The sequence below is a fragment of the Rhyacophila brunnea genome, unplaced genomic scaffold, assembly GCF_057557595.1.
Source record: "Rhyacophila brunnea isolate RB1 unplaced genomic scaffold, BYU_Rbru_1.0 scaffold_11, whole genome shotgun sequence".
Classification (NCBI taxonomy): domain Eukaryota; kingdom Metazoa; phylum Arthropoda; class Insecta; order Trichoptera; family Rhyacophilidae; genus Rhyacophila; species Rhyacophila brunnea.
In genome coordinates this window covers 29,815,669-29,828,770 of record NW_028232763.1, presented here as the reverse complement: position 1 = coordinate 29,828,770, position 13,102 = coordinate 29,815,669, and the positions used below count along the sequence as shown (strand labels likewise).

Below are 13,102 nucleotides of genomic sequence, written 5' to 3'. Positions count from 1 at the left end.
TAACCTGCCTGTGTGTTTAACTGAAAATATTTCACTATTTTAGTTTCTTGACGAAGCAGATATAGCTAAATCAGTGTCTTGCGTTGTACGAAATAATTAAATAAAATCCAAAAAAAATAAAAAGAAGCCCACTTAACCTCACTCTACCCTATTAAAAACAACGAGGTACGGATGCCCCCCTAAAAAAGGTACCATCGTGAAGAGATGAAGCGTATATAATGCCTAGAGCGTCGTCTTTTCGCCGTGAGAAATGCACTAACATCCCGTCGCAGTGGAGTGGTCAGTAACGAGCGTTGTATACGAGTCATATTATTTAACGGTCGAGATGAACAACGCAGATCTGTACCATAATTCTAACGAGCTCCAGCGGAAAGAGGCGGAAGACGTGCTCCGGGAGTACCTCCACCTGTTCAGATGGTCGCGGAAGGGCGCGGAAAGAATCCTGGACGTGGGGTGCGGGGACGGCGACGTCACTGTGAATATTTTACTGAAACATTTACCTGAAAACTTATTTCAATTAACGGGCGTTGATGTCTCACCAAAAATGATAAAATACGCGAACACTGTGTATAACTCGCCAAAAATTGAGTTCAAAGTAATGGATATTTCTCTAAGTGCACAAGAAGAAGAAATGGAAACCTATCATCATTTATTTTCATTTTATTGTCTTCACTGGGTGCAAAATCAAACGTAAGTCGCATATTTTCTTACAATTTATTTATGTTTGTTAATTAATTAGTTAATAAGAGTAATAATATTAATTCAAGCTTTCCCAACCACTCCATAAAATATAATATTATTTTTGCTAAAATAAATATCGTTTGTGACCTAAACCTAACCTAACCTAACCGCTAAAATAAATTATATAGATAGGTAAAAAATATAGATTTTCATAATATTATTTCAAACAATATATTATTATTTATATATCCAGTAATTTAATGGAACTACCCAAATGTGTGAAAACGTGTGATTTTAACACCCTTTTTATAAAAATGGGGTAATTTAAACGTTGATACTAAATTGTGGACCAATGAATATAAAATATTATGTATGTATGTAACACATGCATTACAGTATTGTGATATTATTCAATTATTAATAGTATGTACACAGTATTATATTAAATTTGTATTTTTAATTAGAAACCTTCTAATCTTTTACCGATTTGGATATATTAAAAAATGTTCAAGTAAACAATATCGAAATCTACATAATAATATAAATTATATTCTGTACCCGGTAAAAAAATAATTATTAAAATAATATCACAAAAGTATGCCCATGAAGACCTACCAGTCGTTTTATAGTGATACCTAACGTTAGCGTTCTTTATTATTGTTGATTTACATGACTTAACTGACTTGATAATATTAAATATAAAACAACTATTTATCTAATTAATTAATCAAGAAAATCTCAATGTATATGCAAAAATATGAGTTTATTTTAATAATACATATCTTTGTATTTAGTAGTATATAATATTTATTATTACAAGAATTCTTTTAAATCTATATTTGAGAAAGAGACTACCTTACATCTAAAAAACGAATTTTCTGGAAAATCTAAATAAATAAGTATATATATTATATGTAATAACGGTTTTGTTGTTTTAAAAATTTCGGTTTTCTGTCATGAATAGACTCAAATATAAATATGGCCTAACAAATATGATAATTATATGAATACAAAACTTCACTAATTTTTGACAAAATTTGACGTAAGACACTTTGGCTCTTAAGTAGGTACAGATAGCTGACAATAAATAATATAGTACATAATATATACTTACTCCTTAACGTTTAATAACGATCAACACCGGTTACGTCTGCTTCAATATAATATTATTAACCTGAAATATAATTATAATATTAATACTATCGACGGAAGGTACTTGATGGAATTTGAATTTAAATTCTAATGGATGATCTATTATTAGGTTTTGACGATTTATTGTACGCTTATCGAGTGTATCATTTATTGATAAGGTAGGAGCTTTTTTACAAACACTTCAACTATTCATAATTTGTTTATTATATTTTTTTATTATGATCCTTGACTTGACAGGTAGGTGATTAAGTTTTAACCTACTTTATTGTATTGATTTGTTATATAAGTTAGAGTTAATAGTATTCGATGTCAGTGCGTATTTGCCTTTTGGCGAGTGTACACAATGCCTAATGATTCCGAAAGGCGAAACCCGACTCAAATGGAATAGTACAAAATTTAAATCCATTAGAATGAAATATATAAAATAAAATTGCGCTTACTACATGTTACTTATATTTTATATTAATTAATACAATATAATTTTATAGTATAATATAATATGACAATACTGATTTTATTTTTTAGGGCAGCAATTCAAAACTTTTATAATTTACTTAAAAAGGGTGGTAATTGTTTATTTACACTAATGGCAAAAAACCCCACATTCGATGTATACGAACGTCTAGGGACTATGAAAAAATGGGAATCTTATATGAAGGACTACAAACAATTCATTTCACCGTATCACAAGTCACCAAACCCTGCCGAGGAGTTGAGAGAGATACTTCACCAGGCAGGATTCAATAGTGTGAAAGTCTACTGCAAGAGGAAAACGTTTTTTTATAACGGCTTTAAAAGTTTACGAGGTCAGTTTATTTTTCTTTTTCCCACTCCATTTGGTTATATATTAGACGAACAATGTAATATAATGATCCTTACGTTTTTACATATTATATTTTTTAAATTCTCGACATCATCATTAGAACTAATTTCAAGATAATATTATCTGCTTGTTGTATAGAGAAATTTAATAGTCATGAAACAATAAATTATAATCCTTATAAAATTGTCCAATATACATATTTTTATCATGTACTTATACCAAAGTAGGTACACATGTGATCGAGTCGAGAAAACCGACTTGAAAGTTAAATATACGAGTATAAATGTAAAGTACATGTACATAATATTATCCATATTCGACATTTTGTGAATAAGATCTTGTACCCAAATGATAATTAGGTATTTATTTTCCTAGAAAAAATAATGATAATACTTTTTTAATGTATAAAAATGTTTTTATTTTATGATGATAGATCAGATCAAAGCATTGAAATACATGCACTACTAAGTAAATGAAAACAACATGTTTATACCTAATGTCTATTGGTGATGTGAAATCTGTTCATAACATATTAGCTGGCGACGGGTGGAGGTAGGCTTTTAAGATTCAACATAAATAGTGCACACTAAACTTTGTCAGTCATTCTTATTTGTTTTCATTTAACTTAAAATAAAATCTGCAGATGGTGCTGGTTAGTTTTTAAAATTGAATTAAATCTTGCCTAAACCAAACCATCATAGTTAGGTATGCTATGGGCAATCTGATAAAAATAGTGCACACTTTTTGAGTCATACTTATTTGTTTTCGTTGAATTAACAATGGATGGTGTTTTTGATGGGTTTGTTTAAATTCATTTAGCCCTGCCAACCCAACCCATAATCGGTAAAAAATATTCTTCTATCTATAAAATATCATAAATTATGTATGGTTTAATGGCATAATTTCAAATATTTTATAGATAAACGATTATTTTTTTGACTATTGTCTACTATGGCTTGGATTAGGCAGTGTTTAATAGAATTTTAAAAACTAACAAACAAAGTCTACACATTGTAGTGTTAGTTCAATAAAAACAAATACGTTTAACTGACAAAGTTTCGTCTGCACTATACTTGATAGCCTACCTCCACCCTTTGCTTCTGGTAGCTAGTCATTAAATTCTCTGCTTCTCAAATCATACATTGTATTAAAATAATAGGAAATTGTGTAATAAAAAAAATTACAAACATAGCAATAATATTAGCCGTCAAGTAGTATATTTTTACAGAACAATCAAATCATACTACTCGTACCTACTTATAAAATAGGTAATTCCGTTTTATTACCAAACAGAAAATGATGAATATTTCCTGATCAGAATAATTATGTTTTCTTGCTATATAAATCATTATACCTATGTAGTAGAAATGTATTATTATGACTGCATGATATTATGAGTGTGTTACGTATTGGAGAAAAGTTTTTATCATTTTTTACGAGAGCTAACTATGCAAGGTTAATAAAAAAAAGTTTTTATATCAACAAAAAAAATATTTTTCTGTGAATATTAATTATATTAAAATAATTCTGAAAATGGCTACTAATGTTAATAATTAATATTGCCACACATCATTACACAAAATTATCTATGTCCATGTACCTAAGAGACAAGCAGAAAAATAACCATTTCGGAAAAATCATTAAAAATTTCTCGTGCCCTTGATATTAAGGTAGTTAGGGCAGGGCTGTATTGTTTTAATAATTCCAGGTTTTGTTATGAATAGACTCAAAATGTGAATTTAGTCTGACAGATTATCATTTAATTTTAGGACTCTGTAGGTTATTTAACACGTTTTCGGCTAAATTTTACTTAACGCTTGCTGGCTTTGGGGTACAGATTTATAATAATATAATATGTCCGCACTGAGATTAAACTGACTCTTTATCTCTCTATGTACAGATAATTCAAACGGCTTTGTTTTAATATCGAACGTTAGACTTATTTAATGAATACACTCATTTCATCAGCCCGCTTCTAGCTGGTTGTAAAGGAAAATTGTGTTTTATTTAATTACCACCATATCATAATTGAGTGTAGTTTTGGTCTTTCTTCAGTAGGCATTTTCATATTTAAACAATGGATAACGCTTTCAAGTATACATACTCTGCTATTATTTCAATAAGAACTGACTGTTTTATTTTTTGGATAAAAAGTAAAATACATACTTATTTATATAGTGTAACACTGATACGTGGAAATTATGTACCTACAGTATGTAACTTTATTCAAAGATATTTGTTCTTATGCAATAATATGACACATATTGGTGAAACCTCAATGAAATGCGATGTTGTGTTCTTATACAAGCAGATGATTTGACTAGTTAAACAGACATTCATTAGAAAAAACCGCAACCGATATTTTTGAATTTACAAGTAGGAGGTATAACCATCTAAAAATACCATGCTGGTAAGAAAACTGATGATAAGCGATTTACGTCAGATACTTGTTTTATTAGATATTTAATAACTTAAAAACGCTCCAGTGAAAATCTATTTAAATGCGACTAAGACCACCAAAAACATTTACTGGTGGCAAACCGTCGAAACCAAATGCTTGTTCATCTTATTATCACAACGGTCAACACAATTATCACGACGGCCAACTTAAATTGCAAGTGTGTAGGCAATATTCTCTTGTAAAATGCAAATTTCGCGTGCCATAGGTTTGCCACCGCTGCCCTATAACATAATATAAGTACAAACATCGCATTTATGCATTTACGATTTACATACGGATTCTTTCCTTATGACAGAGATAATAAAATAAATTTCCCGACTCGTTTTCTTCTGGGTATGCTATCAATGCAATCTCTGTCCACCCGACGAGTCATTGCTCTTTTAAAGCATTTCTTTTTACTTCTTCGTGGGTTAATTTACAATCCGTATATACTGGCAAATATTAATTTTCATGTTCCCACCAATATCACTCGTAACACTACGGTCTTCATGATACCTCGTTGCAGAACAGATGTGATGTATCATGATGCTGTGTATCGTGCGATTAACTTATTTGATGGCACCATTAAGGTTGATTTGTTTTTTATTAATTATATCATGTTTGTGGACGTGTTAAACAGGTTAAATTTATAATTGTATTTATCATTTTACTCTAATATCTACATAAGCATATACTGTCTTTTCTACTTTCTTGTTATACTGGTTGTTATTTTGTAATTAAGCATTTTTATAATTTTGTATTACGGCGCATTGGCCAATCACTGTAATGCCGTAATACTCTTTTCTAAATAAATAAATAAATTTTCAATCTCGGTTTAATAGTAAAATTTTAGCACAGGTTCGAATTGGGGAGACGATTTGTAGATTCTTACATTGTCTTGTGTGTTTCAGATTCTCTCGATGCAGTAAATCCGTTTTTGGATAGAATTCCAAAGGAACTACACGACGAATATTTTGAAGACCTCGTCTGCACCATACGGGATTTAAAATTCGTCGAAGACAATAATAATGACAACGATAAAGTTAGAATTAACACTGCTTACGACACATTAATAGCATACGCCGTAAAATGACCTTTAAGTTGTATCTATAACTTTTCATGAAGACACTTCTTACGACAATAAACTATACGTATTCAACATGAACTTGCCTATAAAAACTCCTTTATATACAGTAATTTGGTAAACATAATATTATACAATTATTATTATACACTAAGTAGACCTAAAAATAGTTATAAATTATTGGTCTGTAATCCCAACTAAATTTTGTATGAAACCAACAACCCCCCCCCCCGCGTGGAGGAAAGATCCATTGTGTTAAATAGTAAACTATCAACTGACGATGTACCAAAAAATAAGCGCGAAGTATTTGACAGGTCTATGTAATTCATACCACGAGTTAGATAATCCTCTATTTACTGTATTTCAGGGATTCTCCACCCTGTGCGCCCACGGACTCATTTGTGCAATTTAAATATAATTATTAAGTATACTATTGTTATACGTTACCGAACAAAAATAATCTCAATTTAATTGTTGTGTTTGGATAATATATTAAATTTATTGTCAATGTATGGTTGATCAAGCCACTTAATTAATTTAAAGAAATGTTTAAAACTCTATACATTCCATAATAATACTTTCCTAAATATACTTTCCTAAATATACATTCCATAATAATATAATATATTCCATGAGATACATTCCTAAATATGAAAAAAATATTGAAGAAATCTAATGCCAAAGATTTCATTAACTTAATTGTCATTCTTTTTTATATACCTACCTACTAACATATGGCATATTATTAATATTATAATAATTTTATTTAAAAAAATATAATTAAGTATATATTTCTCATTAAGTATCTGTTTCATTATATTTAATAATGTGTTTAAATGATATTTAAACACATTATTCTTCACCTACAACTTCATTAATACATGGTTATTGGTCAGGAAATGTTAAAAAATTAAATTCATATTTATAATATGTCAAATAAGTACTTATAATATAATATATGCAGTAGGTATTTTTTGTCTAAGTTATGAAAGTTTCATTGGAAAAGGTTTTACGTGCTATTCCATTTTAGCTATAGAAACCCCTTCCATAGTTTGTAACGCATTGATAACTGTCCAAGTGTATATTGTTATTCGTTTTGTTTGTTATACATAATGTATAATCATTGAGATCCGGCCAACAGAAGGTCGTCGCCACTGTGCCATATTCTTTATAGATAGGAAATATATAGGGTAAACTAGACAAATACTGGCCATATAGAACATAAATTATGTATATTTTGTAATAGTTACTTATATTAGTTTTATTTATTTGAAATATGTATAAATGTGTTATCGGTTTACTTGTAGTTATTAATACAAAGGCATTAGGGCATAGGGCAACTATTTAAATTAAAAAAAAATGAATAAAATAATTGTAATAGCGATTTATTAAGCCTAGAAATCAGGTTTGGGTATATAACTGAATTAACATTTAAGGTAGGTACTTGATAAAATTACTGTCGTAGATTGTATGATTTTGGATATTTTGTAGTCAATAAAAAGGCCCACGATAGCCGAGCGGTAGGTAACGTGTTGGCCTATAATGTCGTGAATCCCGAATTCAAATCCCGGGTCCGGGAAAAAACTACATGTTGTTTTTTTGTGTGTGACACAGAGCTTGCAACTATTGAATTAAGCAAGTGGTCAACATCCATTTCTCGTAAAAACAAAAATCTGTCATCTTAGTATCGAACACGGTAAAAAAACAAATTAGGGGAAGTGAAATTTGGTAATTAGTAGTAGTAATAAATAAAAATGCCATAATAGTTAGCTGTATAATAAACTATAATCTATAACTAGAGATATTTTTATTAAGTTAATCCCAACTTTACAATTATTAAGTTTATATAAACATGTTATTAATTTATTTATACACGGATATTAATAAAAATGTTGAATATACTAAGTACATTGTTTCAATACCTACTATTACAATCCTTGATAGTTTATTATTATTGGGGTTTTATTGTGTTTTTTATAAAAATATCATTAAAAACTAGCATATTATATTTTATAGACCAAAAATATAATTTCCAACATAGATGTATTCATTAGTGTTATCATGCAGGTACTATAAGAATATTATTGTTCAACTTAAGATGTTTCTTACTGACCTTACTTTGATATTTCAATAACAACTCCATGTATAACCATATTATTCTTGACAATCAGTATTCCGAATAAGTAGGTATTAAGTTTTAATTTATTAAGATCAACAGATACGAAATAAATCCAACAACTTGTATGGTTATATTTGTATCATAACATCACAATATAATAGTATACCTACATTTATATAACAAATGTTTAAAAATAAATAATAATTCCAGTAATTTATTTAAAAATTGCATCATACTATAACATCATACTTTATTTAGAATAGAAATTCATTATTATGTAGTAACATATTTAATATCTAGGAATCGAACAAGAACGAAGAACCTTCCAGATGTTTTAATTAGCATCAAAAAGTAAAAGTACCTTAAATAAATTATTAAGAAGACATGAGAAAATAATGTGATGTAGATAAAACCGTAAAAACATTAAAATCTGATTTTTCCTGCATTTTCAAACTTTCAAATTGCGATATCTCAAAACAATGTTTTTAGGGCTGGTGACTTTTGGCTGAACGGTGACGATATGTGAACATTTCATAACAAACACGTCATACAAAGTTATATGATTTTTGTTATGAAAACCTCTTATCTGTTCTCATATTAAAAAATAAATATGTAACTGAAGTTGTATACCTACTGTGTTACAGAGTGACAGTAGTGTCATAGAAATAGTAAAATAATGGTCAAGTTCCAACTCTCACATGACTGAAAAATTATTGACATAAAACTAAAAAGTTAATAAAAACATTCACTATTTGACTGGTTATGTGGATAACGTACACAGTAGAGCTGTTCCTCTCTTAATCCAGAAATTGGAATCATGCTTTCCGGCAGCTAACTCCACCCCAACGACAAAAGACCCTTTGCGCAGTGGGTAGTAATACATCGGGCAAGTATATTTTCCTTAAAATAAAAATTATATTCATCATGCGAAAAACGTAATTACTGAGATAAAAATGCATTCAGACATTAACTACAAATAATTTGGAATTATTATAGCTGCATTAATTTTTACCAACCAAATTACAAACATTCATATTTCATAAAGCAATTACAAGAAAATTCTATTGCACAAATATTATTGCCAAAATGTATCAGAATTATAGTACAATGCTATATTATGGTATTTAGTAACACTGATTTGTGCGTAAGTTTCTAAAATGGTGATTTTACGAATTATACGATGGTCGCAGTGGTAACTTCGCTTATGCGATCTTCGCATCACATTTCAATACTTTTGAAACACAAACGGCAACTTCTATTTTCGTAAAATATTGGAAAGTCATAAAAATGTATAATTTATTTCGTATATTATGTGTATTTTCTAAACAAAGTATTCTAAAAATCTGTATGTAGGTAGGTACAATAATAAGTCATAGGTACATATAAGTGAGAAATAAGACATTTTTATTGACTTGTCAACGTTTGACAAGAATGGATAATACCGTTTTCGTTTCCAATATTTTTTTGTTCTGTTATTAATTGCTTAATAGGAACGCTTAAATTTAATTAAATGTATAACAATTAATAAAAAATATTTTTTACAAAATCGAAATGTTTCGATAAGCAGTTGCATTACAATGCATGTACCCGCTAACATCGTATACAATCATCGAATGAGTAAAATCACTGCCATTTGAATGTACACATTCAATTCGGTTGAATGCGATCATCACATACACCATCACCCATCGAATGCGATGATCGCATAAGTAAAATCAGTACTTTAAGTACCTACATTCAAAAATATGTAGGTATAGACTCAACACTAGAAAAGAAAAAAACCTGATAATCACCCCAATTAGTTTAATTTTCATTCGTCGATCATTTCAATAAGTTAAATGCTCCAATATAATTGAAAAACTGTACAGTATTTTTTTTTATAAGATGAAAATCAATAAATCACATGACGCGTGTGAGTAAAACATTGCACAACATTGTTAGATTATTTGTTTACGATCAATTTTGATTACAGCAAAACTGCAAACTCATAACATTACCTGAACTATATTTTTTCCGGCAATTCTTTTTATCAATGTCAATTTAATTCGATTCGATTCGTTCTCCAAACGTGATTAGATAATATTATCACTGATGAGTGGTTATTGATACGTTTCATAAATCATGACATTAGTATTTCTATGTAACATAATAATTATCATACCAACAATGGCTGCAAACAGATATAGTAATTATATTATGATTATATTGTTAGGTAACCTTTTGACTTCTTGCCTCCCATCTGAATTGGCTTAAAGCGTATAGGACTCATACAGCACACCTGTTGCATGGCTTGCGGTTCAGACAGATACATATCTTTCCTCAGCCAATTAGCACCTTCCAAAAATAGTCCCCTATAAAAAAAATATACGATTAATACCCTTATAAAGGTTCTTATTCACGGGTTCTAACAGGCGACTCCAGACTTCAAGTCTCCCAGCAGGAATAAACTCACATGTTGGTCAGCTCAACCGCTTTTCTTCATTTTATTTCATGCTATTTTCACAAAAGCATTTTAAGAAATAATTTATTTCAGTAAAAGTACAGGTTGAGTGCACGACAAATCATTGATTACCTAGCTGATGCTGAATCATTCCCAGGCCTAAAAGATTGCAGAAGCCTCTCATTAGCTACTGCACCTCATGATACGCCCAATTAAGAGTGATGGATTATATTATTATTGAATGTTTGGCTAATTATTCCATCAGCGTGTGCTTGGATCTACGGTTAAGGGGTTAAACGAATGGCGAATAACAAATCTTGGTAAAATGTGGTTAAAATGTGTAGATTAGATAATATATTAAAACAAAAATGTTGGAAAACCCTTCTTCTATAGAGTTGGTCTAAATATATGAAATTGAAGCAAATAAAGGAACCACTGGTCAACAGATTACACTACTACTATGAAATTTATTTGCCAAATCGTAGGGCGTATAAAAAGACAACCCGTCACGATGAGTAGATGAGTCCACTTAAAATCTGAAAAACAACTTGAAAAAAAACGAATATTGCTTATGGTGACCATAATAATATATTAAATATTGTAAAAGAAAGTTTCCTTTCCCAGATTTTAGTTTTGCTCGAATGCACGTAACCATCACATGCACAATTCTTCGACTCATTTCTCGGAAGGCGATTATTTACTTCAAAAATTATCGTTGTTAGTGTTATTATTATATTTATAAAATCACTGAAATTAATAAATACTTTAAAATAATGAAAAATTGTACCTGTGTGTAAATTTACCGCACCGGGTGACACCAACCCTAGTTACGCCACTGCTCAGATTCGTTGATGATACGCACACGCAATAGAAAAATTAGAGGGAACGTTGGTCAACAGTACCTAAGTCTAAAAACGATCCTCTGATATTTGAAATATTAAAGTAAATATCATGAGAGTGATATTTGGAGTCAAAAATCCCAACCGCGAGGTCTACGATGAATTTTCCAAACGCAACATAATTCATAGCATCAAAAATTTTCCCGACCAAAATGGGCTGGTCATGTTCAACGAATCGCCTTTGGGTTGACCAATCCAGAGGACAGGAAAATTGCAAGGATATACCGGACTGGGAACGAAGACTTAGGACTCTTCCCTAATTGTTGTGCCACAATTGATCTGATGTGAATAGGAAAACTACTAGTACAACTATAAAATAGGTAGGTACCTATGTACGCCAATGATTATTTATGTTATGATACTGATAGGTAATCGTTATGATTGATGACGTTGCAAAATTATAGTTTTCGTAATCTTAAAATTCCAATAATTGTTTAAAATCAATCTTGTTTTCCTGGAATAGATAGGTAGGTAGGTACGTGCTAATATTTATCATGCAATCATGCATTAACTAGGTCATGATTAGAGATTCCAATCCCGGGATCCCGAGCTATTTTCGATACCTATGAATCCCGGGATTGATAAACATAATCCCGGGATTTCGGGATTGATTTTTTTATCAATTTTTATGGAAAATAAAATAAAAGCGAAAATAAAACAGAAAAAATACTTTTAATAAAAAATAACTACATTAGAAATAAACTGAGTTTGAATGAAGTTTGATTTATACCCATGTGTAGGTTGCCGATTCATTTTATTTTTTCACATGAATTATTAAAAATGAGAAAGATTGGGAAAAAACAATGCTTCGCACTTTTAACAAAGAAATTCTACCATGATATCATACGTTTTACGGCAGTTTCATATTTGACTGACTAATTAGATTTATGATGCGGAAAGGCCATAAGTACGCCATGATTATTTGCTTTACTATTTGAAATATCGCTAATCCATTCATTATGTCTTTACTATCAGAAACATCAATCTCATATTAAATTCACATTATTATTTATATTACAATATTATTTACTCCATTAAACTTGTTTATTTCCAAGATATTCCAATAAATGTCTTAAATAGTATAAATTATACTAGATTTATTTTTGACCGATTTTATCAATGTTATTTGTAAATATAAAAATTTTATATTAACAATGGGAAAAAATGCCAATTCCGGGACCAGTCCCGGGATCTCGGGATTGTCAAATTGTAATCCCGAAATCCCGGGATCAGAATTTTGGCTCGAGATTGGATTCCCTAGTCACGACCTACGCAACATAATAAGTATTATCAACAATCAGCAATAAGTATTATCAGCAAAAAAATATATCAACTATCCACCTTAGTTTAGGACAGTGGTTCTTAACCGGTGCACCGCTAGCTTGTTGCAAGTGCACCGCGAAAAGAAATTTCGTACCAAGAAGAAAAAGAATTGGATTGAAAGAATGGATTTCTGTCCATGAC

General features: G+C 30.0%; 2 protein-coding genes across 2 annotated transcripts in view; one reads left to right on the top strand and one right to left on the bottom strand.

Moving 5' to 3' along the window:
- The first annotated feature begins 325 nt into the window (after positions 1–325).
- Positions 326–6,189, top strand: LOC147078569 (juvenile hormone acid O-methyltransferase-like). The gene is made up of 3 exons (XM_085960491.1): positions 326–690; positions 2,359–2,639; positions 6,008–6,189. Exons 1-3 carry the CDS (start codon positions 326–328, stop codon positions 6,187–6,189), a joined length of 828 nt encoding a protein of 275 aa, XP_085816617.1.
- Positions 6,190–8,922: 2,733 nt separating this feature from the next.
- The window catches only part of kl-2 (dynein heavy chain 2, axonemal kl-2), a 79,252-nt gene continuing 75,072 nt past the window's right edge, over positions 8,923–13,102 (bottom strand). Inside the window, exons 74-75 of the mRNA XM_085960232.1 lie at positions 10,517–10,650; positions 8,923–9,199 (exon numbers count right to left, since the gene is read on the bottom strand). Coding sequence (XP_085816358.1) covers positions 9,060–9,199; positions 10,517–10,650 — 274 coding nt within the window. The 3' untranslated portion in view covers positions 8,923–9,059. The remainder of the gene's footprint in view (positions 9,200–10,516; positions 10,651–13,102) is intronic.

Coding starts and splice junctions, on each gene's coding strand:
- LOC147078569 (XM_085960491.1), top strand. CDS start 326: ATGAACAACGCAGATCTGTACCATAATTCTAACGAGCTCCAGCGGAAA. Junction 691..2,358: donor CACTGGGTGCAAAATCAAAC/GTAAGTCGCATA, acceptor TTTATTTTTTAG/GGCAGCAATTCAAAACTTTT. Junction 2,640..6,007: donor CGGCTTTAAAAGTTTACGAG/GTCAGTTTATTT, acceptor TGTGTGTTTCAG/ATTCTCTCGATGCAGTAAAT.